General features: G+C 38.2%; 2 protein-coding genes across 8 annotated transcripts; both read right to left on the bottom strand.

The window, feature by feature from the left end:
- Nucleotides 1-654: 654 nt before the first annotated feature.
- Nucleotides 655-7147, bottom strand: mdm4 (MDM4 regulator of p53). Of its 4 annotated transcripts, XR_010914490.1 has the most exons (12): nt 6965-7147; nt 6345-6432; nt 6160-6234; nt 5899-6032; nt 5724-5773; nt 5206-5270; nt 3905-4001; nt 3660-3820; nt 3292-3489; nt 3087-3155; nt 1867-2988; nt 655-1784 (listed from the first exon to the last, which is right to left on the bottom strand). XR_010914490.1 is itself a non-coding variant. In XM_067505637.1 (11 exons), the coding sequence occupies exons 2-11, from the start codon at nt 6414-6416 to the stop codon at nt 2419-2421; spliced, it is 1491 nt and encodes a 496-aa protein (XP_067361738.1). In that variant the 5' UTR covers nt 6417-6432; nt 6965-7147; the 3' UTR covers nt 655-2418. The 4 variants fall into 4 exon arrangements, 3 of the variants coding, with proteins under 3 accessions (XP_067361738.1, XP_067361739.1, XP_067361740.1); XM_067505637.1 differs by having other exon boundaries at nt 655-2988; XM_067505638.1 differs by having other exon boundaries at nt 655-2988; nt 3292-3474.
- Nucleotides 7148-8124: 977 nt separating this feature from the next.
- Nucleotides 8125-24249, bottom strand: LOC137128000 (sortilin-like). Of its 4 annotated transcripts, none has more exons than XM_067505634.1 (20): nt 23923-24248; nt 17697-17759; nt 17160-17233; nt 16950-17052; nt 16662-16823; nt 16377-16450; nt 15112-15161; nt 14899-15026; nt 14043-14187; nt 13676-13828; nt 13253-13365; nt 12877-12979; nt 12628-12796; nt 12364-12545; nt 12090-12279; nt 11586-11702; nt 11209-11317; nt 10600-10712; nt 10377-10503; nt 8125-10291 (listed from the first exon to the last, which is right to left on the bottom strand). In XM_067505634.1, exons 1-20 carry the CDS (start codon nt 24196-24198, stop codon nt 10277-10279), a joined length of 2466 nt encoding a protein of 821 aa, XP_067361735.1. In that variant the 5' UTR covers nt 24199-24248; the 3' UTR covers nt 8125-10276. The 4 variants fall into 4 exon arrangements, with proteins under 4 accessions (XP_067361735.1, XP_067361733.1, XP_067361737.1 ...); XM_067505632.1 differs by having other exon boundaries at nt 8125-10181; XM_067505636.1 differs by lacking the exon at nt 17160-17233 and having other exon boundaries at nt 8125-10181; nt 23923-24008.
- Nucleotides 24250-25325: the final 1076 nt, after the last annotated feature.

Genomic DNA, 25325 nt, shown 5'->3' with positions numbered 1-25325 from the left:
ATTTGTATGTATCAAGTAATACTTCAGTACATTCTGCTAACTATACTCGTAACATTTCAAATGCACAAAGAAATTTAATTAGGCCTATAAACGTAGCATAACGTATGTAAAGCAGTAAAATCCCAGCTTCAAAAAACTTTTTTTAAATTCTATATTTTATGGAAATGAGCCTCTGTGTTTAAGGCTTCATTGCATTAGTGAATGGTTTCATATGGTGGAGAGCTTCACTGGGGACTTTCCACACTCGGGGAATATCCCCTAATTAGTCATCAGTATCTAAAAAAACACCCCAGGGTAAACGTTACAGTATGTATTCAAAAGTAAACAGCAGTGGAGTTTAACACTGGAGAAGGTAGGGTGTCTGTCCCACTTCTCAACAAGACGATAAATATAAGGTGGACACAGGCAATCAGCAAAAAGTGAGCAAGCAGAGGGGAGTCGCAGGTGCTCGAGCCCAGTCAAGTCGAGAAGAGGACATTTGACAGCTGGCCCGTCACACAATGACTTATTCTTTAGCCAACACACACACACACACTAACGTACCTAGTCTCATGAAAAAGTCAACTTCATGAAACAATTAACTCACGTTTATTGCTTTACAAAAAAATTTAATTCAATCCACGACTAGTGTAAAAAACTATATCATAATCTTAATGCCAGTATTTGAAACAATTTTATTCACCTGTCATTGTGGGCCACTATACATGCACACCTTTAATACATACGGTCATTTTTTAGGAGTTTAACTAGAAGTTTGTTTCTCTGGATGGACAATAATACAATAAGACACTTCAATCTTTTATAGGATCTATATAGTTAATATAGGTCTCACACCAGCTCTCTCCCTGGTGGTGCTATTCACAACAAGAGGCATGCTCTAAATATGCATTACACATCACTGGTATTATACAGATTGTGTGGGTCAGTATTAAAGACATGTCTCCACCTGCTGGCAGAGAGATTAAGCGCAAGAACGCAACAAAGAACTACGATACTTCCTCAACACCAGCAGAGCAAAGTCTTAGTTGTTTGCTGTCATCTTACCAGTAAATGCTGAGAGCATAACACATTTGTAGACAAGTCACACGCTTGCTAAATTAATATAGTATGTACATAGACCAGCAACAGAGTATTCAAATAACACAGAAGCATTAAAATAACATCTATTATATACACACAATTGAATTCTAAGTCATTACCTGGCAGTGTAACGCTTAAATTAGACTTTCAACTAGCAGTAAGTGCGGCACAGGGCTTTTAACTGAGGGAGCAACCGGTAACTTTCTGTTCAGCTTTAAGAAATAACATTTACTGTAAATTAGACATTAGTACTCTGTAACAAGTGCAGCCTTTTTCTGCTTAATTAAAAATGATCATCTAAAAGGAATCATAAATTAATTCATTACAAAATATACAGAAAATAACCATTTGTCCAGCAAAGGGTGGAGTCCTTCTGGATGGTTACATAAACTGCCAATTATAACAAGCTACTAGAGTGGCATCATTTGACAGACAGAAAATACATAGACAGAAAACATTCAAACTGCTTAAATTCAATTCTACATTTTAAAATACTAATAGGAACTGAAATAGGAACTTATTCTACCACATCTGCATTTTTCAATACATTCAATTATGCTCGGAGGATACGTTTTTAAACACAATGAGTAAGTAGATACTTTCATGGAAATGCAGCTCTTGAATACAAAATTTATTTTTAAGACCTGTTTGGCTGTTCTTCCTTCAATCTTGTCTTCATAACTCAAATCTTACAGCCACAATACCTATGAGGATACAGTAAATGTAAAAAAAAAAAAAAAAGAAAAAAGCAATGGCCTGCTACAAATAAATATTGTAATTACATACCTGCACTGATTTTCCCATTTTTTCCAGATGCTGACTGAAGAAATATGGAGAGAAAGATCAACACACTAACAGAACTAAGGTATGCCAAACCGTAGCTTTTACATGGCACCATTCAACAAAATTAATGCAAAAACACAAAATTCCCACAGCCTGAAAATACAAGCCTTCATAAGAATCAAACATGAACACACAAAATATACATTTTATGTGCTCCTGTAATAAATAAATAAATAAATCTGGGTTCCCATGTCCCTTTTTTAAACAAATTTTTGGTTTGATGAACTCACAAGTCTTAAGGTTTCATCTAGCAATACTTCTGAGGCAGTGTGATGCAAAATAAACCATGCAACCAAGAACAAGGTTCACCGAGTGAAGTGCTGTTTCAATCTGTGTACTTTAGTAGTGGATGTGCACAAATGGTGTGTCTATCTATAAGCACCGTGTGTGTACCATGCAAGTGTCTGGTTGTGTGTATTGGAAAATGTTTTACGTTCCCTATATTTATTTAGTTTTCTCTAGCCTGACAGGCACGCACATGCTTGTATGTGATTATTAGAGGATAAATATCTTAATAACTTTCTGAATGATTTTTCCACATCCTGGGCAAGGGGCCTGGAACTTGTGTAGCCTCCTTGCACATGGGAAGCAGGTTAACAGGTGAGCTGTACGTCCATGTATTATATTTCCATTGCGTGGTCGCACTCGACAAAGCTTGCAAGGCTCCAGCAGTGCCTCAGGCCTAATTTCTTCAACTTCCATGCCCAGATTTTCCTGACTCTCTCCCCCTGAGAGAACCTCATCCTTGTGAAAGCTGGAGGGCAGAGGCCCCTTGTCTTTTCCCATAACCATAGTGGGCAGTGGTCGGTCAGCGGTGGAGTGGGAGGGCAGGATAACAGGATCAGACACTGTCCTGCTGCAGTCTGGGACATCAATGCCTGTGTCGCTGTCATCTTCCTCATCATGGGCGATGAGAGAGCTGCATGCTGCAATGTCGGGAACAGAAAGCGAATGGGCAAGTCGAGGGACATCTTTGTACCAGTTCTTCCGTAGAGCCCAGCAACGAACACAGTACCTCTGGAGAGGTGTGTTATACTTTCTACACTCTGTGCATTGCCATGCATCCTGAAAGAAAAGAGAGAAGTCACACATCTGCAGTTTGAGATTTCAATCTACAACGTCAAAAGCAGATAGGAGGGGGGGAAAAAAAACACGTCACAGACCTGTGTGGAGATCTCTGTATCAGTGTCATCACTCAGGCACTGAGAATCTTCATCTGGTTCCTCCTGCATCTTGATGAGTAAGACATTTAATTTTTTTCATACTTTATCTTATTCTTAATGGCAAAAACAATTACTTATCTCACAGAAAATAAGCATATCCTTAATTTCTGTATTATAGCCTTCTGGGTATGAAACAAAGTCCTACCTCTCGATCTGCCTTCTCCTCTTTCCCTCCTCCATCATCATTCTCAGGTGGGGCCTCACCTTCTCCTCCACTCCCTTCCTCCAGCGCAGCTTCTTTCATCTCCACACTCACCTGTTCACTCTCACCCTCAGTCAGGAACCAGAGGTCATCGGTGGTGTCTGATACAATTGCTGTGTCCTCTTCCTGTGCAGGCGACAGCTGACACATCAGTCAGACCACCCCTGTTAATCTCCAATTAATGCTATTTGACAAGTGGCATTTAAGTTTGGAATCACCGAAATAACCTTGGAATAACCTTGACCAAGTTTGTGTTTAATAATAGTACTGTAGTGTTTTTTGATTTGATAACAACATGTAACGTTTCTTACTTGGTTTGTGTGGATGTCTGTGGAGCCGTTGCTCCTACGGCTATAGTTGCTACGGAGATTACCCAGAAACCACCAGGGCAGGCCAGAGAGGTCCCATTCATCAAGTGTAACATCTAGTTTTGGCCGTTTACAGGCTGAACGCAGCATTCCTTCAACAGAGTCTGGGGAGGTTTGAAACAGTCTAACTCAGGATTTGGAACATATGTGGTGCTGGAAAACTTTTTGAGCAAAAACAAACTGTTAACCTTCATCTGGCTCACGAGGTCGTCGCTGAGAGGGGGTCTGCAGGAGGGGCCCATCACTGCCAGCCTCCAATCCTGCTTTAACCACACCTCTGCATATCTACAAAAGAAGATGTGAAGGACAAAAATTAGAATACAGAGCCATGACTGGGTATATGGAGGACTCGCAGCTCCTTTTCAAGATGGCCTCTGGAAGTGGGGTTGTGGTTTGGAGAAAAGGAACTGGGGAATTGGGATGTGGGCCAGTAGGGAGGTAGGAGAAATCTAAAAAAAAACAAACAATTTGTTTAATTAATAAAAAATAATCTAAAATCTTTTTTTTTTTTTTATTACATTATGTGCAAACTAAACCACAGGATTTAAGTAGTGATGTTAATTAACACAATGGTGATGAGAATACATATAAAGACTATCTGACATATATAGCATCAATAATTAGTCAAAGAATAGCTTGGTATAATACATTTTTATGGAAATGTATTTTCACACAAGAAAGAAAACAGAAGCAGAAATAAATTATAGAAAGCATTAAACTACCCACTGATAACTCCTAATTGCAGGTAAGAAATTAAATATGTAAATATGTACATTTTAAAACAGAACTTATAATTTTCAGCTCCCTGAAGCAGATCAAGCTCATGCAATTAGAAATAAACTACCTGGTTTCATAAAGTCTCAATATAGCTTTTCTAATGCTAAGAAGACACATAAACAATTAGGTAACCAGGTGCTAATAGATGTATTTTGGGGGGAATTGGAAAGATGGGGGTGGGAACATGGGAATGGGTGAAGAGGCTTAGGGTTATTGTTAGGCCCTGTGGCTGATCAGGAGCTGTGATCCTCCAGTTCGGAGCAGAGAAGAGAACTCTGAGACAGACAGAGACAGTGACTCTGCCCCCCATCCACTGGGTGGAGCTGGTGTATTGCAAAAGACTGCTGGAACAAAAAAAACACCAGTCCAGACCAAGGATGGGGTTGTACAGAGACGGTGCCACTCTGTACAAATGCACACCAACGAAGACAGCAGCCCTTGCCCGCCTTCCTCATTACACACAAACACAAGATCACTTTAACTTTAATAAACTCATAGCAAACTGGTGCTACACCAGTATTATTGGTCTCAATCAGCTTTACATATTAATATTAATAGTAATATTATAGTAGTGTAATAGATCTAATTTGTAATTTTAATACTGGCACTGAGCCTGCTGGTCCAGTCCCCTTATATTGACAAGTGTTGTGTGTAGTGAGGTTAAAAAGGCTGAGGGACTCCGTTTCTTCTGAGCACCATGCTTCGGCTTTACCTGACCACGATCCTCCACTCCGCCCTCTACACATTCACGGCCCACAGAAAGATTCTCTGCAGCGTCTGCATTTCAGATAAAACACAATAACAGAGAAGGACATCCCCACCCTTTAGTTACAGCACAACACACTCTCTCACTAAGGGCTGATTCTTCTTCTTCTTCTGTGGCTTTGTATTCAAAGCTGGGAAATGATGTTCTTCTGATCCAATCCAGGATCTCCACATCAGATGTATAAACTCTCACAAGCACTCACAATATATGCAACAACAATATGATGTGTCCACACAAAGGGAATAGAAGGGAAATAACCACATTCTGTAGGATCTTCTGTTTAAAACATACCATGTTAAAGATTGAAATGTAACCACAATGGGAAGAAGAAAATGACGAGTGACTTTCAAGTCATCACAAATACAATGAAGTAACAATACACAAACTGCCAATTCTCTGGCTATGTCCTTTAACAATTTCACATAAACAAATGTATAAAAGCAATAAATGAATAAGTCACTTACCACAGGAGCCAAGCACAACCAAATATTTCTTGAGCATTTCGTACACTGGGCTGTAAAATGGGAACATAACAGCTTGAAACAGACTTCCTCACATTACAGGCCTAAGTTCAGATATGCACTCCTACAATTCTGAACATGAAAAAAACATCAGTTTTTTGAGTCTGTGAGTGTGTACCTTGGGTTTTTGACAGAAAAGCTCTCCACTTCCAGCAGCTCTCCCAAAGGGTCATCCTGACAGTGGACTATGTGTTGCCTCTGCTTGTCATACAGTTGCTTTCCCATGATATACTGCCCCAAGTAGTGCATCACCTTGACAAAACACTGGATATTACATACTGTCCCTACAGGGCACATTTCACCTTATATAAAGGATTCTGTGTGAGGCATCCATACAGGTTTGCATTGTGATAAACAGTTTATTAGAATGCACACTCACCTCTTTGAGTGTGAACACTTCCTCCTGGGCACCAGCAACACGCAGAATCTGCAGGAGAGGGGCCTTTGGTTGTACCTGGGGAGCAAAACATTGCTTGGCATTAAAAATTATAAATAACCATTAATAATGTATGTGATCTTTGTAAAGACGTCATGCAAACAAACTATCATAGTTTTTATTTGGACCTGATTTCCCTCTCCAGGTGGAGTCCTGCATGATGAGCTTGATGCTGGAGACTGGGCTGATAGGGAGCTCATAATAAACGAACAAAGTCTGAAATCCCAATATATAGCAGGTTAAAAAGCCATCTCACACATTCCCGATCAATATCATGACATCAGGTTATGCGCAATATGGTCAAAAAGCCGATAAAAAATAACGTCAATATTCATGTCGGCCGTAAGTATTTAATGACGTTAAACTAGCCCAAACCAACTTAGTACTGACAATTTTTACTGCGCAAAATAAGTAACCAGACAGCTGACTGGATGAAGTCTTTACTCCACGCTACCATTAACGTTACTTTTCCTTTTGCGACTGCAGTTCTTGTCTTCGAGGAGCAAGGCCAGACTTAAGTGAGGTTATTTTGTCGCAAGGTTAGCATTAACAGCAAATATGGATGCAATAGCAGCAAATGGCATTAAAAATGGACCACCTGGTTAACTTTGGCAGGTGGCAAACCTGCTATCGATACTATACTAGCTAAAGCTTTTCAACTGGCTAACGTAACGACAGCGCTAAGGCTAACCTTAGCTAGCTTAAATAGCTAACTCTTAATAATTACGCTCGTTGATAATCTTCTTACCGTGTTGACTTAACACTGCTTCACAGCTGCCACATTGTTCCGCAAACAATGTCGCATTGACTGCTACTCGACATTTTACAAACGGATAGGTAATAAATTTGGTTTGTCAACACAAGCTAACTGTGACTAGCTGACAGTTCACCGAACTACAACATTCAAACGATGACTGTGGCCGCTCGACTTCCGGATCCACAGATACAAAAGGTGAACGACTATCGCCCCCTGCTGGTCAAAGATCATCACTGACGTGGACGCATCATGGGCTCCTCTGTTCTTTAGGGTTTTACGGCAGCAGGCGTCGTTTATGCTGCAATGCTGCCCCCTATTGGTGTTTTATCTCCACGAAGTCCATGTAGTAACAAATGTACAAGACTCTATGGACTTTATTCCAGATTTAGAGTTTCAATGTCATCCATATGTTGTGGCCATTTATAATTTATTTACCCTCACACTAAGCATGTATTCAGACTAACAGAATTATACCTTCAGCTATAGATAGTAATTATGTAAAAGTCTTCTTTCAGTGTTACATCAGCTACATACACTACATTGCCAAAAGTATTCGCTCACCCATCCAAATAAATGAATTCAGGTGCACAAAGCAAGGTCCATAAAGACATGGATGAGTGAGTTTGGTGTGGAAGAACTTAACTGGCCTGCACAGAGTCCTGACATTAACCCGATAGTACACCTTTGGGATGAATTAGAGCGAAGACTGCGAGCACTGTGTAAACACACTCCTAAACCTCGTGGAAAGCCTTCCCAGAAGAGTTGAAGCTGTTATAGCTGCAAAGGGTGGGCCAACGTCATAATAAACCCTATGGATTAAGAATGGGATGTCACTAAAGTTCATATGGGTCTAAAGGCAGGTGAGCGAATACTTTTGGCAATATAGCGTAGGCATATTTACGTACTGCATATTTAGTCAATTTAAATATTTCTCACTGATTAATAGAGTATTCATAAAGCAATTCAACAGACACCGTAATCAAAAAAAGGCCACTTTATCTTTTTACATAAACATACTTTTTTATCATTTTGAATTCAGAACATGAAAGTTGAATTTCTAAAATAAAAAATGTTGCTTAACACAACCTGGACACTACTAAATGACATAAAAGAGAAAGTGTTAGTTGATTTAAAAAAAAAAGGAAAACACCTGTGCTAAAAAGTACTTTAATTCAGATACTAGATGGAATGAATATCACAATCTATACCCCTAATATTTTACAAACAATACATGTAGAAGAACATACAAATGCAACTTTTTCACAGCCCTGTAGATACAGTGCAAAAATAAATCACTAGATGCTGAACATAGCTGACTTTGTTCTTACAAACAGTTGTATAAGTGAATAGCATAAAGGATTTGAATTTGCTTTCATATTTAAGTCCAACTATCTTTTGAATATGGCTCTACTTTAGGCCAACTTATTACAATAGCTTATATGCTGAGATATTATTGCCTTTGTTGCAAGCATTGGTCAAAAGCCTTGCAAACATCAAAAGTTATTTTACACTGTAGAATAATGATTGCCAAACTACATTTAATGGTACAATTTGCCATTCGTTGGAAAGAATAACTTTACACACATTAACCTGACAGTTCTGTTATTGTGGATACTGAGCAACATCTAGAACAGTTATGTTGGTTACATCAATGTATCAAAAACCTCAAAAACTAAGTAATATTAGCTCAAAAAGCAATGTCACTATAAGTGTGGAAATGTTTTTAAGTCTGATATTTTCCAGCTCGTGTACTGGCATTCTGTAATTGTTCCTCCGTTCCCATACTCAAAATTCAACAAAAAAAAAATTAACATTGAAAATGATTTGATGCCTGCAACTGTATTAGGATTTTGAGACAAATGCTTATTGGCATCAGCTGGTAAGAGAGAGGCCAAAAACAAAAACCTAACACAAAAATAATAATACAGCTCGAACACACTGAGTTATACAGTTAAGCTAAAGTATCAGAAACTTCAAGTAAAGAGTTTGTGTTAATATTAATTTTATACTCATATGATGTGGGTATAAGGTTAGTGGGGAAAAGGTAAGTTTTAACTCTAAAAAAACTAAACAATAAAAGTGCTTTGGCAATAATTCAAGTCTTTCACCTTTACCATACATACAGGGGAGTCAGAGATATTTGTTAAAAGAAGCTGCACTGTATAAAAAAATTACATTTTATCTTAAAAAAGAATAACAGGCTTTTGTAAAAGTTTTTCCACAAACATTTAAAGAGTACGATTTAACAGTTAGTGACTCATTTATCTTTCTTAATGATAATGTAAGCATTAGTGGTTAATAATTGGAAATTTTCTATTTTTAATAACCACAATCTATAATATTTGTGCTCAATTTAATAAAATGCTTGCTGTTACAATACAGCCTGACTTGTCTATTAATTTAAAGGCTATACCTTCAGTTAATAATGACTTAAATGATAAAAGCAAAGAAAAGGATTAACAATTTCTATAGCATACACATTTTTTGTGAAGTAGGAGAAAGAAAGCCTATATTAATATTTTGTTTAAAAAAAGCCTTTTTTGTAAAAACATTGACTGTATGATGTAAAACAGAAACATCACAAAAAAAAAATACTGACCAATAACAAAAAAGGTATTATAACTTACAGTAGTCCCTATTAAAATGTAAAGTGCCAATTTCTAAACTTCTAAACAACTAAAGTATAGTGGGTTATCTGAATATTAAAAAATTGTGAAACTGACAGAATAAATGATAAAATAGGCTGTTAATCACAACAGGCCTATATCTTGCTACGTTAACATTTACAGAAACTAGAGTACACAGCAGACAGAATATCTAAGCTAAAATACTGATGATCATTTTCTGTGTTCCATTGCTTGGCTGCTCCCTAATACTTAATTAAAAAAGAAAAAATGTAAACCTACACATCTTGGCCTCTCTATGGTGTTTCTGCAGTGCATTACTATGTAAAAGGCCACCTCTTCTCTGTTTGACATGAAAGGAAACATACAGAGCACACATTCAGACTCATTGGTCTTTACAGAACTCTGTGTGACAGAAACCACAAAAGCTCTCCAGGGAACTCACAAGCTTTCTTCTGTTCTGGTTTGGGGTTGTTCCCCTCCCAAAACCAGTGTTTTGTGTTTTTGTTGGAGCCTCAGCTGTACAAAGAAGCAATGTGAGATGTTGCCACGCTGCTGCTGAGTCCTCCAGCCACCAGGGGATACTGGGAAGTGAGAAGCAGATGTTAATCGGCATGTGGGAGCAACAGCAGGGCTGAAGCATCGTGAAAGACGGTGTTAAATCTAATCTTGAGGAATCTTATTGTAAAAGGTCCTATGAGGAGAAAAAAAACAATAACTGTGTTAATAGATAATCAGAACGTCTTACTAATACAATACATGCCCTTTACACAGCCTACCTGATCTGAATCTTCATTGTACTCAGCTTTTGCTGTCTCCATATATTGCGCATCAATGTCATCAACTCCTTCAATTTTATTAGCTTCAACATGTTCTCTCATAACAGAGTATCGGTGCACAAGGAACCTAGTAAAGACACAAGAGCACATTGAAAACAGACAGAGGAGAAATACAATGTGCAGTGTTTACTGGTGTGTGCGTATGGAAAGATGACACACTGACCGTCCTCCGCAGACATATTTCTTAACCAGCCAAACACCTGCGACACCACTCGACAGAAGTATCACTATGACAACCATCACTATGACACCGGCGTTTGGTAAACTGGTTTCACTCTATTAAGAGTTAAAGAAACAAGAAGGACTAAAAATTATTAGATTTAATGTCTTTCAGCTGGAAAGTTGCTCACACTGGATCATTAGGCAACAGAATTGATAGAATACTGATATAGCTCAGGTCATCTGAGCTAGACTGAAGCGTAATTAAGAACTTGTTTCAATAAGTGCATTAAAAAATTGTTAAAGCAAAACACAGCAATGTGTAATAAAAAACATAATTAAAAGATTTACAAATCTCATAAAGGACGATGTCCATTATTCATGTAATATAATGGTGATTTATAGAGACCCTAACAAACATACATGAACACACAAAACTGACTCATGGCACACTCCAATTTGATACAGAACTTCATACCTCAGTTCCAACTGAGTCCAAGATCAAAAGTTACCTTACTAATTTCAAGGATGTTCCAGTATGCAGTTAATCAGGTAAATAAAATGTCACTATGTATCTAGCCCAAGTCTGTTTCTCAGAATAAGCATAACTGACCAGAGATATTGGATGAAGCACATTGCTGGTGCAAATCCTCCCCAGGTTGATCTCTTTCCTCTCTGGCTGGAAACCTCCCTCACACTGGTCACCTGGAATCTTTCGGTAACTTAAATAGAAAGAATGAGACGTTAAAATGTCAAATGCAATGAAAATGACAAATGAGAAATGATGAAGCAGAAGAGTTGCAGAGACAGAAACATGCCGTACTAACCTGTATAACTAACCACAATTGCAACGACTGCTTGATCTTTATCTATGGTAATTCAGAGAATCTCATGACTCTAAAGTATGTGAATTCCCTTCATGTTTTCCTCCAAAAGAAGAAAAGTGAGGCAATTAGAAAGATTAATCTAAAAAAAACCAGATGTCCTCACCCACTGGTCTGCAGCTGGTCAGTGGTTCCATTTAAACAGAACTCCAGGGGATGTTCCTTCATTTCCTCCTGCTCAACACACTCTGTGCTGTTTTCTGGTCGGTAGTAACCAAAGTCACTGTAAGGCAAAAATGTGTCAACCATATTCAGTTGCATGGCATAAAATGTGCTATACACACACTATGCAGAAGCACAGAGAAGACGTGTAGGTCAGATATTGGATGAAACATTCAAGGAGTACAGTATACTGAAAAAAATGTTACACATATGCATTTACTGTCATGTACTGTTAAGACCTATGTTGTGTTTTAATGTGAGGTCTGAATATTCTGAATATTATCTGTGGTTTTGGAAAAATTTAAAAAACGTGTCAAACTGGGACACATTTCCCCTAAAACAAATTAAACAAATACATATTGTATTAAACATTTGTATTCAAATTTGAATTTGAATAATTTGATACCTACACAAATCCAAACAGGACATAAAAGGAAATAAGCCATACCACTGATAATCATCCACCGTACATGGACAAGGGGACAGCTTCTTAGTTATAGCATAGTTTCTCCCATTCCAGCAGACAGAGTCTTTCCTCAGGCGCAAGAAAGTCTCTTTATAGCCCAGCACACAGCCCTCATTAGATCCACTGGGGTCTGCAGAGTGAGCCAGCCACTCTACATAGTCCATATCAGTGCCTGCACATACATACACACACACTAAGAATAGAGGTTAAACAACCTGCTGTGACACTAACGTAATGGCTTCTTCTACACACGCACAGTCTCTGGCGAGGATCTTTCGGAAGTCTATGGTGATCACCACCCATTTACTGATGTTTCTGTATCCCCACAGGCTGAGGTTCATGGAGCGAGAACCGGGCTCACTGTCTAGACCACTAAAGAAAACTGGGTCGCTGGTAAACTTATATGTATGCCAGCACTGTCCCTCATCCGTTGAAAACCTGAGGCATAGAGGGAAAAAAATAACAACCTAAAACAGATGCCATGGTAAAGGAATCATCTAAAATGATCAGTTATCCTCACTTAATCTGATTGACAGGCAAGTTGGTGTGCTCCACAGCCACCAGCAGGCCTCCAGAGTCCAGGATAGCGTAGTGATGAGGGCCCCTGAGAGCCAAATGCCAGGAGTAGCCACCATCATCAGACACATACACATCTGGCGAGACAGTGGACTCAGCATCTCCAACACTGCCTGGAGAAAGAAAGGAAGATAGTGTTAATAAACATTCAGTATATAATTACATCAAAAAGCTTGAATCTGTGGTTGAGTACCATGAGCCAAAATGAGGCCCACAGCACTGGGCTGGGAGAGAGGTAGCATAGGCACATCCATCTTCATGTTGATGCTGTAGGAAGCGTGGATGTAAAGGCTACACTGTAAAGACACATCAATTAAGTTGACTCTTAATATAGCATAGTATTTTAATGTAGCACAAACAAAACATTATTAAACCATTAATCAAAATTAATCAAACCATTTAAACCAAGTATTTTGCAAATTATTAAATATATATATATATATATATATATATATATATATATATATATATATATATATATATATATATATATATATATATATATATATCACAATAGAAACACATTAATAATGATGTACATGTATGTAAAACGTATGTGTATTTCCTACTCTGTTTGGTCTGTTAGAAGAGGTCTCAGTGTCACAGTGGCTGTTCTGTGGCCTGCGCAGCGTTTGCCACTTTGCTCCTTGGTCAAAGGTGATCACTGTCTCTACTGCAGCATCTGCAAAAAGAACAAAATATGAAAACCCAAAAGCCTACTCTTTACTCTATCAGAATCCAGGGGAATCATTTGCATGTTTTGCTCATAGACATAGACAACACCACAATACTAACTTTATATGATTTTCTAAAACGCCCAGAAAATTCTGAAGAAAAATCTGTAAACATACAGTTTTGAATAGGAGGGCAGCACTGTAAGACAATTTAAACTGTTTTCAAAGGGTTTATGTTTGTAAAAAAGTTTGACAAAAATTGACTAACTGCATGCACAACACTGTATGTAATCAAGTGTACAGTGTGTTTTTACCCACCATCTGTGAGTACACTAGTCATATAGACTCCCCTGAGTGAACTAATAGCGGAGAAGTCAGTGTCGCTTGTGGTCGTGTAGAGATGATGCTCCAGAGATTTGGAGAACACAGTTCCTCTGTCATCTGACACATAAAGGGTTCCAACACCAGAGTCTGCACACACAATACACAAGACACAGATACCACATGAGTCTGGGGTGTACAAAGTGGCACATTTACTGATCACCACAAACCTTTTTTCACAAAAACACATGTTGTGAAGGTTGTTTATTGTTATCCAGCAGTATCATCAGCTACAGTACCAACACTGTCAACATTAACATCATACACATTTATCAACAATATTGGGATCATCGCCTTTTCTGACCTCCAGGATCATCCACATGCATAAATATCATGTCCTGAGTGGCTGCCAGGATGGAGTAGAACTGCTCGTGGTTGACAGTAGGAAGCTGAGCAATGTTCCACACCTCACCTCCGTCCACTGACACATGGATCAATCGCTCTGTGCCCTAAAATACACACACATACAAACATGCTGATTAGAAAATGTAATTTTTGTCCACTATGAATTAGTGAAAATGTTGAAGTGTCAATACACTATATATTACTATAGCGAGGAGCAAAGAGAAACATATATAAAGTTACTAAAGTTAGAGATGTAACTGAAGCACAGATATGCCATATGAAAGGATCATTGACCCAAACCACAAAAGAGCAAACAACATTCCATTAGATTAGCATGAGTGATTGCAGAAGATGAATGCTCTCTCAAAAGTATATAATCAAAGGCCCATATTCATCTGATATTACATATGACGTGATCTGGCCCAATATCTATTCTAAACAATGACATCCAATATAAAGGCCTTCTCATTTACACCTGACATGTATATGTTTCTCTGCTCTCCTCAAACTGTGATTAAACATCAGTTTACAATTTAGTCAGGTTGATGAATGAGCTCACACTGTTACCATGTGAATGGCTATTTACGCCTAAGGATAGGTGAAGAAAATGTGGTTTTTCAATTAGAGTGAATTTGGGCCATCAAATAAGAAGAATAGATAAAAGATACATTTGCACAAAAACATTACTGGGTGTCAAAATATGTGTTGTTAGCATTTAGGTCTTGAAACATGGATAAGTGCAAAGCAGATTAACACAAACCTTCTGCTCTTAAAAGCAGGAGGTGATGAAGCAATGGCAGCAGAGACAAACATACCTTGCCAGTCATGATGGAAGCAAAAACAAATTTCCCTCCCAGTACAAAGGAGTATACTCTTGTTGCGATGGTCACAAAGCTTCGACCATAGTCTGTTGTCTTTCTTAGCTCTAAATTTCCATTATCATCTGGCAGGAACAAAGTGGGATTACTAGACTTATTATTACATTTAAAATGTATAAATATATAGGTGACTGTACTGTATTTACTTACTGCATGACTCGTTGTAGTTTGTTGTAAAGTAGATGCTATTCTTTGGACCCCTGTATGAGAGAAAAGGAAAAAAAAGGAAGGAATTTAGGATCTAATTGTCCTCACACTTTTTAATATTTCTGAAAAGTCTAAATTGCGAGTTCAAAAGTAAATCAATTTTTGGAATTTGTAGTGATCACAGTCTATGGTTGTGGTTTCTTCAAAGTTCTGTGTAAGCGAAGCACCCATTGACCTCTGGGCTGCGTTCCAAGCGCTCTCTGGCTTTGTATGCTCCCAAAGTGGATGAAGGTTTTCACACTGCAAATATCCTGCTGGTTCAAGGACTGTGGGCCGAATAAGAATGCTGTTGCTGACTCATGACTCATTCTGACAGCAGGCTCAGCTCCCTCACTCTGCAGTCAATTTAGGCTGGGGCCCAAATGACAGCTGTGGTCACGCAGAGCTATCACAGCATTTCCACAATGCAGCATTAACAACTGCAGACTGACACCACAACCTCATGTGAACTCTGGTGCTCAAATCAAACCAGAGTCAGGAGACTTATCTGAACTGTGTTGAGAAAGACAGCTGGAATAACAGCAATGGACTAACCCTAACCCACATACACCAGTTTTACCAAGAACAAAGATGGACATGTAGGCAGTGTGGAAACAAAATAGACTAAGCTGTTTCACAACTTGTTGGTTAGGGGTGTGCACTCTGTTGATATTATAATTTAATTTTAGACATTTCCACAGATTCTCATCTCAGATTACCCACCTCACAGCAATCACACAGATGATTAACATATGAAGGGGAGAAAAACATTGACTAAGGAACTAGAAAACGGGGAGAGTTAGAGAGCTAAAGAGATTCTTTTGCTGAAGAGAGAGAGGACAGAAGAGCGTTTTTTTTTTTTTTTTTTAATTCAGTCACTACATTTTTAATTGTATCCTTTTCTGGTTAGATTTACTGTTCACTGATTTACTACATGGATCTTATAGATCTGGATTTTAAATTCAAAGAGAGCAACAGTGAGTCACTTTCACTTTATATTTGCATGACAATGGTAAAGTTAAAGAGTTAACCTATAATATAAAGCTTGGTTAGGTGTATTGCCCAAGGACACTTAGACGCATAGCCAGGAGGGACCGGTGATCGACTGACTGCCTCACCAACTGAGCTACAACTATACCAACAGTTAAATACTTATTAGAATAACAAGAACCTCTATCTTATTTTTTATTTAATACAAGCAGAAATGAGATTTAGAGAGCAATTCTCACCATCTAACTAAACACACATGGTCATGGATCTTCCTCCAGGTGGCACCAAAGTCCTCAGAAATCCAAAGGTCCAACTGGAGGGAAAACGCTTAAGTCAATTTATAAACAAATTCTCCTTAACCCTTCAGAATTCAGTTAGACATAATCAAAAGTTAAGATCATTATACAATTAAAAGAGATAGATCGATAGATTAAGTTCATGTTACTTACCTTACCTTACCTAAAACTCAAAACTGAAAAATCCAGTAAGAGCTGAGATTTTAGTTTGTGATGCTGCTACAGTACCTTGATACTGAGAGTCAGAAGTGCATTGCAGTCTACAGGGTTGTACAGCATTTGAATGAGGGGCTCAAAAGGCAGTACAGTTGGAACAAAGGTCATGCCAAAGTCCTGTGAGCGAAACAACCGAAATCCCCCAGTTTCTGACACATCACCAGTTAGAATCAGCTGAAACCAACAAATACAGAAGGGAAGATTGTTACCATAATACCAGCTGTTAAGCTTTATTAATTTATATGTCCACATGTGAAAACTAAGGAACAACACAACATTTCTTTTCCACAAATGTATCACCTTGCCAGAGTGGTCAGGGCTGATGGCAATGCCAAACTCACTGAGGATGAAGGTGTGGTTAATCAGGTGGGTCACATCTTTAAACGTCTTCCCATAGTCTTCACTGATGCAGAGACAAAATTGCAGTTAGGTACTAAGAATATTATTGTGGAAAACAATTTACTGTTCTATTTGCATTCACTGTGGCTTCAGCCATCAGCAATTTCTCACCTTCGGTAGAGGTTAGACTGGCCAAAATGCATAGTGAACAAAGGCACCTGAAAAGTCGTTAAGACCAGTAGGACCTGGGAGGAGAGAGATTACTGTAGGTGTTGCACAATTATCTGTACAACAAGCAGGACTCTGCTGCCATTGCTGGTTATAAATGAATGTGTATGTGACTCATGATTCAATTTTGATGCATATTGTCTCTTCCACGTGTACATCCTTCATATAATTTATGAGATTGGCACAGTACATATGTCAGGATGTGCTGCTTAGCTGTGTCTTGGTAATGAGCTCAAAGGTGAAAAAGGAATACCAGTAGACTTCTGGCAACTCCAATTGTGTTGTGTAATAGAACTAGCTGAGCTAGACCGTAAAAAGGCCTTACTCAAAGATTACAGGGTATAACTGAATATGTCTCCTTTATCTTTTGATCTGACTACCCACCTGTGCTGTTGCTTCTACCACATGGTTATGTGCAGTAAGTAAGTCTTCTATATCAAACCAAATGTTTTGTCTTCTCACACATATTAACAAACTCACCCCTGATCCATCTCCTACCCAGGCAAGCGACAGTAAACCCATGTTTCTCATTTTGAAGGTGAACTAAAAGGGGAAAGAACAAATTGAGTTTTTTAGAAAATACAAAATTATTATTGCAAAATATTTGTTCACTACCACCCGTGAAGTCTGCGGATTATTTGAAATATTTTCTAATAATGCTTGCTTAAAACTGTGCCAGAAAACACACACCAACTCAAGACTACAGGGATTAGTCTGGACACACACAAACCACAGAGAGTTTGTGTGTGTCTCTGTTGTTCACCGCACACTAGACACGGCAGCCAATAGAACACAATTAATTGTCCTTACTGTCCAAAGTAACTTAGCCATTTGGATGCACTCTGCGCATGACCTACATTCCTGCCTAAATGACAAAGTTGGGGCCAGAGGCAATTACTGACATCCAAGGCCAAGTGAGAACACACAGAGACACACATACAGTACGAAGAATCTGAAAGTGTTAAGTATTCCCCTAATGGATACAAGTTTATTTATACAAATGGGATACGGAGAATTAAACGATCAGCATGATACAATATATGTGTTGCAAACAATTTCCCGGTCCATTAATCCAAAGTGATGCTCAAGTGTTTGGTTGTTTGTGCAACATGTTTAGCCACAGCCCACATTGTTCGGAGTCTGCGGCAGGTTTCTCACCTCTTCTGTTTAGCTGCCAGGGTAGAAACTGTTTACAAGGCAAACCCCACCCTGGTGAGTCTGTGGACCACTCTATAAAGCCACAGGAGATGGCCAGGTTCGCCTGCTGGAAAACTCGTTGTGAGTAAGTCGAGTGGAAACTGGGCTGCAATATCGGTCCAAGTGTATGAACACAACTTTCCATCTCTTCTCAACATGAATCATTTTATCACACCCTCGATGGATCCATCTGTTCTTTTAAATTTTGATGACTTGACTTTTTGACAACCTGTCCTTCTTTCTTTGCAGTCATTTGTTCAATCTGTTGCACAGTTAAAAAAACAGCATGTACATGTAAAGCACATGTAAATGTTCTGTCTGAAGGGCAGACATGTAAATGTCCTGTCCTGCAAACTTCAGTGTTGATTTCTAAAGGGAACATTTTAGAATATACATGTGAGTTTTCTCTCTCGAATATTGATCTGCCTTCCGATCCTATATATATATATATATATATATATATATATATATATATATATATTTTGGATACAGTTTTGATACAATTTTGGATATATATATTTAGAAATTATTATTACCGTATTATAAAGATTTTAAAAAATAGCATTTGTCAAAAATAGCAACAAAAAACAACAACTAAATAAAACTAAACCAACTGCCAGGCTTTTTTCTGATGCATAATTCAACAGATTGATGTATCATTTTCTGATGCATCATTATCATGTAACAACCTGTCAGTGCAAATTATGTGTTAAATGTATTTTATAAACAGTGTTGTCAGTTACATAGTTTCTCTGGAACCAGTACTAGGGACACAATTCTTTGGAAATCAAAGATATTTTTTGTAAGAACTGTTATTTATGATTATAATTAATATTAACAAACATATCTTAAAAAACTTGTAAAACGCCTAATATCTATTGGCCTGTAGTGGCCGAAATATTTCTAAATCAGCTAAATCACCTGCGTAATCCGCATGTAATCAGTACACCCATACAAGATCCACATTAGCCACATTCAAGGGATGGAAGTTCCCACACAAGACTCCTGAAACTGTTTTTTTTTTTTTAAAAGGCACAATGACTATACCTGCTAAGATAATTGCTGGTTTCATGTTCTTGTCTGAGGTTTAGGCCTTGCAGATACTTACAACAGTTGCTTGTTAAATTTAACCAGAGTGGCATCTTCTCTAAAACCTCTAATTGACAAATGCTTACATGACTGATAAAAATTCAGTGGGACAGAAAACTACACAAACACACTGAAGCAACAGTTGAGAGAGCTGTAGATGGATCAACACTGTTGTTTTATCTGGTTGAAGGAGGGTAAAGCATCATCTGCATTGATGCTTGAGAAATAAAACTTATATAAAGATAAAAATGACTTTGTCATGTTCTGTGTTAGAGATACCAGAGGGGTAGAAGGTGGGAGCATTATTCAGCAGAAAAGACAAAAAAAGAAAAAAGAAAAAAGAAAAAAAAAAGAGGTTCATGTCTGACCTGTTCGGATGTGGCCTCCCCAAACCAGACACGACCTCATACTGTATCATGTGTTGAAATTAAGGTTTATCTGCTCCGAAAGAAGCTCTTAAACATCCCTCTGCAGCTCAATTACCCATGCTTTGCTATAAAGGTTTGTCTATGTATTCAACGCCAAAAGTGAACATCAGTGCATGTGTGAGTATTACAAACTATACATTTATATTATATATAAACATATGTATTCAGATACAGACCGAGTGACACACAGTGCCAGTGGGTGGGAGCGCAGTGAGATCCTCTCTCAGAGTTCTGACGCCAACACAATGAGCTCCTTATTCTCCCTGCTCTGGGTTTTAACCTTTGTACTTCAGCAGTGTTTACACACATAAAACCTCTGAGGAGGAGGTCAAACACTCAATGCTCTGATTTAACACATACCGTAAATGCCAGTCTTCGGATGCTGGGCTAGGCTTTGCGGGCTGAGACATCAGCTGGATTGTATCATTATTGTTCACAAAAAGCAGGACAGTGAGGCTGACTGCAATGATCAATTTTTGAGTAATTAATAATTGGTTAACTGTGCAATCTATAAAGAATGAAAATAGTGACAATAGCCCATTAAAATATTAATCTGTTAGCCACTTTATTAATTAGTTAAACAACAGAAAACTGAGCACCCCCTCAGGTTAACATTTCAGATTTTAGTCAAAAATCTCAATAACTAATCGATGGATTGCCATAAAAATTGGTGAAGACATTTAGAGATGATTTGCAATACTTTAGGCTAAGGCATAAAGTACAGTTCTGAGTTATATATTAAGTGAATATTAATTATTGTTCATATTCATTTACTAAACTAAAAAGGCCAAATTTAGTGATAATACTAGTCTCGATTATTATTATTAATTGTGTGGAGTTACGACAGTGTAGTCAGCTGTATCTGTTTCCTTGGAGACACCTACACATGTGTTGGCTCTAAGCATCCATGGCTGCTAGTCAACAAGCCAGAGTAATGGCGGCTGCAGCAGATGAGGACTACAAAACAACATCAAAAAAATAATATAGCCCAATAAATGCACAACTCCTCTGTCGACCTGTCAGCAACACCTACTGTGATCCTTTGCATTCAGGAACCTTATAGTATACAGTACAGAGTATAGGTTACCTGTGTATTAAATTTGAGACCGATACGCAATTACTATGATTAGACATTACTTTTTTGTTATTGTTGCATAGCTGCTCCTGGTTTTATACTTTACTAGAGGCTGCCCACAAGGAAAACCAAATACCAGTAAAGTGCCCTCTACACTGCCCCCACAATAAAGCAAACAAGTGACGTTGCCTTTTCACCAATAATGTACTATTCTCTGTCCTTTAAATTGTTTCGCCCCTGCCCCACTGATAGTCTGAGTGTGTCACTGTACTTTACGATGTTTGCAATATGAAAAATGAGAACATTCTTGCTAGTAATGATTTTCTATATCAATAGAGCACAATATAATTTACATGTATTATTTTGATGAAAATCTAAATCTAAATAATTTTGTCCAGATTCTGGAAACATACTAAACACTGAAAAAACTAAATAACAAAAAGACAACAACAACAAAAAAAAACTGATGTCACGTAGGAGAACTTCAGTAACTTCATAAATGAATCGTAGTGCTTATAATCATCATACAGATGCTAGAATCAATACTGAATCTTCTCTACTCAGGTGTAGTCAACATAAATATTGTTCAAAGTGATCAATAGAGAAAAACATTTGTTAGAAAGATGTCGGTCACACCTTTAGGGATGATAATCCAGGCTGCAGGATGACAAGTAACAAAACATGAGCAGAAAAGATTCCGTATTGGTGGTTTTGTCTTAATAGTGATTTTGGACAATACAGTTAATTTAGAAAAAGACTGTTTTTTATCTGGCATTGTCAAGTCAAAATCTCTACATCTTGACTACTGCTTAGTTTTGCTCATTAGCAACTATTAGCATGCTAACACTCAGTAACAGTGTTGGATTGAAAACAGAGACCACATGGTGGATTTTTAAAGATGTCACAAGTGATAATCAGTATTCTGTATGCAAATCAACTGTTTACAAATCAACATTCAAACACAGACCCGCACATTTCTCCACCTTGTGTGACTGAAGGGGGTATGAAGTGCTTCATGTCCACCCTCAGTTGTAATACTGCCTGTTTATGTTTACTAGTTTATTCATATCATCACAGTTTGCTCAACAAATGCATAGTTTTCATATATCTCTCCCTGTCTGCTTGCTTCCCTTGTCCCACTCACTCTCACGCCATGTGGAACATCAGCTTTGCTGCTGCTTTTCTTGGTTCTCCAACAGCTGGCTACAACCCAGTTACACTTCACCCTAAAAACAGAACATGTTTTTTCTCTTTGCTTTTTGACCTGGGGGGGGGATGAAGTCAGAAAATGGGATGGAGTCAGAGATAAAACTAAACAAACAGCCACTTAATTCTAAAGCAGGCAGAATTAGCTAAATTAACTTCACACAAACATGCAGAAAAAAGGAGAAAATTAGGTAAAGAGTGGCTGGTCAACAACACACTCTGCCTAATCTAGAAAGCTTAAAAACAGTTAGTACAGTGGGTGAGACATGACTGGCCTTCTTATTTCCACTACAAATTAGAAAATATGGAGATTAGTGACCTCAATGCTCATACTGCCTTTTCTGATCGAACCCTTCAGCTCGGATGACAGAAAACTCAGACTTACAGGAGACAGGATGAGTCTGTTCCCTGTGTGCTTGCAGAATCTTTTTTATGCTTAAAAGCGGGTCCAGGTGTCCGAGCCACAGAAATTATATAACATCCCCTTCTTCCATCACTCATGCTGACACATACACACACAGAGAGACACACCAGGAACACTTTCCTGTGGAGCTCTGTAGCTTTTGACCAAGTTGTTTTTCTTAAACATGCCTCTGGACATCAGGATTGTTCTTGTAGTACTTTCTATTACAACATGTTCTCTACTAAAATAACACAAGGTGTTGCTAGGTCCATTATGTCTTAGAGCTTGAGAAGACCAAGGCTGTTTATAGTGCTGCAGTTTGGGAAAGACATAGGTTTGCAGGTCTGCTCCAAGATCCTAATGTTACCAGACTGAAAGAACACAACTAAATGTTTGCAAATTTCCGTGGTTACAAACTTAGTCCACCCTGAAGCCTGAAGACCTGATAGTTCAATGAATCATTGAAAAAGCAAGCCAACGGTTAATACAGAATAGGTCCCAGTTCCTTCCTTAGAAATGGGTCAGCAAACACTTTAATTAGATACTAAATGTCATTAAATGTTTGCTAATAGTAAAAAAAGGTGGAAAGTTGCAGTCCTAAATTAGATTCCTCTTAGCTTTAAACTGTCAGTCTGACAAAAGGAAATGCTGAAGGCCTATCATTTGGAATCTGGGAAACTTTTAAATAAGACTAAAGTATATAATCAACACAATAAATCAAAATCAATCATTACTTTAAGCCCTTCTATCAAAATTAATAACAAATGAATTTATTAGAAATCCAGCCACTTATTATTTTTAACATTGACAATTGTTTAATCATTTATTTATTTTATCTAAAATGGTTAAAAATGCCAACTACGATTGCCTAGAGCTTACATTGACATTTATTCACTGTACAGAAAGCAACATATTCAATTTACTTAAGACTTGGAAAATATGATTATTTAAAAAGTTTAAAAACATATTTATAATGTTTGCTTTAAAAATCTGCCTTTTAAAATAAATTGATTGTCGAAATACTCACAGAGACTGATTAATCAACTATTCGACAAATCGTTTTACCACGTAGATATTTTTAGCGCAGGTTTCGTGATACACTGTTGATTTCATCTTGTTCCACTGAATCAGCATCGTATTAATTGGTGTAAAAGGCTCCTTTATTTGTGATATGAACATGTTTGGAAGTTTTTTATAAAGCTCCATGTGGTGAGGGACCACAGACAGACAGAGTGTGAGTTAATACACAGGGACACTGTTGAATTAGAGGGTTATTATGGTTTGAAATCACCTGAATTAGAGACTTACAGTGTTGGTGCTGTTCTGCAGAGTTGACTCTATTGCAGGCAGAGCTGTACATGTCTGTTCATTCAGTCCTGTGCTGCGTTTGGAGAGGTTGGACGTCTCTAAACTACGTCGCTCCTCATCAACCGCCCTCAGCAGCCTATTCAGACCTGACATCTTCACCTCCTCTTGGAAATCTGTACCCAGAGCAGACCAAAACAACCCGAGCGCCAAAACGCAAGACATCGACATCATATTTACGGGAACACTGCCCAAGTTTGGACACTGCGAAAAACTCATCTGTCCCACAACAGTTGGCTCATCACGCCCCCCTCATACCGAGGGCATCTTGAATAATGGCCCAGTCACCGCGGGACCGGATTGGTCGGGAGCAGAATATCCTACAACCTGATTGGTCAGCATGAATCGTCCTCCACGGAAGTGTCACATGTTTTTCTTGTCTTAAACCTCCCCCTGGTGGAAAGACCAACACATTCTTAGAAAATAATTGCAAAATGCTTTATTGTTTGAATTGGTTTATGATCCCTAGAAACAGAACAAATAGCCAGAAGAAAAACGTATTATGTAAAGTAGTTTGTGATTCCTAGTAACAGAACAAAACCATAGCAAATAATCTCAAGGAAAAGCTCTTATGAAAGTGCACTGGGAAGTCTTTGTCATCTAGTAGCAGTATGAAAACATGTATTAAATCTCCCTACATTTACTAGTGTAAAAGAAAGCAGATATATATGCATGTTTCTTCTTCTTCTTCTTTTCCTTTCAGTTGCTCCCGTTCAGGGGTCGCCACAGTGAATTATGTTCCTCCATCTAACCCTGTCCTCTGCATCCTCTTCTCTCGCACCAACTAATTTTATGTCCTCTCTCACTACATCCATAAATCTCCTCTTTGGTCTTACTCTAGACCTCCTGCCTGGAAGCTCCAACCTCAGCATCCTTCTACCAGTACATTCACAGTCTCTCCTCTGAACATGTCTAAACCACCTCAATCTGGCCTCTCTGACTTTATCTCCAAATATCTAACATGAGCTGTCCCTCTGATGTACTCATTCCTGATCCTGTCTATCCTCGTCAATCCCAAAGAGAACCTCAACATCTTAAGCTCTGCTACCTCCAGGTCTGCCTCCTGTCTTTTGTTCAGTGCCACTGTCTCTAAACTGAACAACATCGCGGGTCTCACCACTGTCTTAAACAATTTCCCTGTCATTCCGACTGATACTGATATTGTCGCACAACACAACAGACATTTTTTTTCATATTTTTTTTGCTCTGAACCGTTGACCTTAAATACTTAAAGTCCTGCACCTTATTCACCTCTGCTACCTGTAACCTTACCCTTCCACCTAACATATACATGTTTAATGCCTGTTATATGTCAAAAATGGTTTGTGGTTTGTATATCATTATTA

The sequence above is a fragment of the Channa argus genome, chromosome 5 (genome assembly GCF_033026475.1).
Source record: "Channa argus isolate prfri chromosome 5, Channa argus male v1.0, whole genome shotgun sequence".
Taxonomy (NCBI): Eukaryota; Metazoa; Chordata; class Actinopteri; order Anabantiformes; family Channidae; genus Channa; species Channa argus.
Note: the sequence above shows the minus strand (reverse complement) of the source record. Positions and strands in the feature narration are given on the sequence as shown.

What these genes read in the sequence shown, in the direction of transcription:
- mdm4 (XM_067505637.1), bottom strand. Translation starts at nt 6,416, where the DNA reads ATGAGCTCCCTATCAGCCCAGTCTCCAGCATCAAGCTCATCATGCAGG. An exon ending in CACCTGGAGAGGGAAATCAG is followed by an intron (nt 6,235 to 6,344) that starts GTCCAAATAAAA and finishes TTTGCTCCCCAG; the next exon opens with GTACAACCAAAGGCCCCTCT. An exon ending in AGGAGAAGGCAGATCGAGAG is followed by an intron (nt 3,156 to 3,291) that starts GTAGGACTTTGT and finishes TTACTCATCAAG; the next exon opens with ATGCAGGAGGAACCAGATGA.
- LOC137128000 (XM_067505632.1), bottom strand. Translation starts at nt 24,198, where the DNA reads ATGAGTTTTTCGCAGTGTCCAAACTTGGGCAGTGTTCCCGTAAATATG. An exon ending in AAAGATCCTCGCCAGAGACT is followed by an intron (nt 12,280 to 12,363) that starts GTGCGTGTGTAG and finishes ATGTATGTGCAG; the next exon opens with GCACTGATATGGACTATGTA. An exon ending in AAATATGTCTGCGGAGGACG is followed by an intron (nt 10,504 to 10,599) that starts GTCAGTGTGTCA and finishes TGTCTTTACTAG; the next exon opens with GTTCCTTGTGCACCGATACT.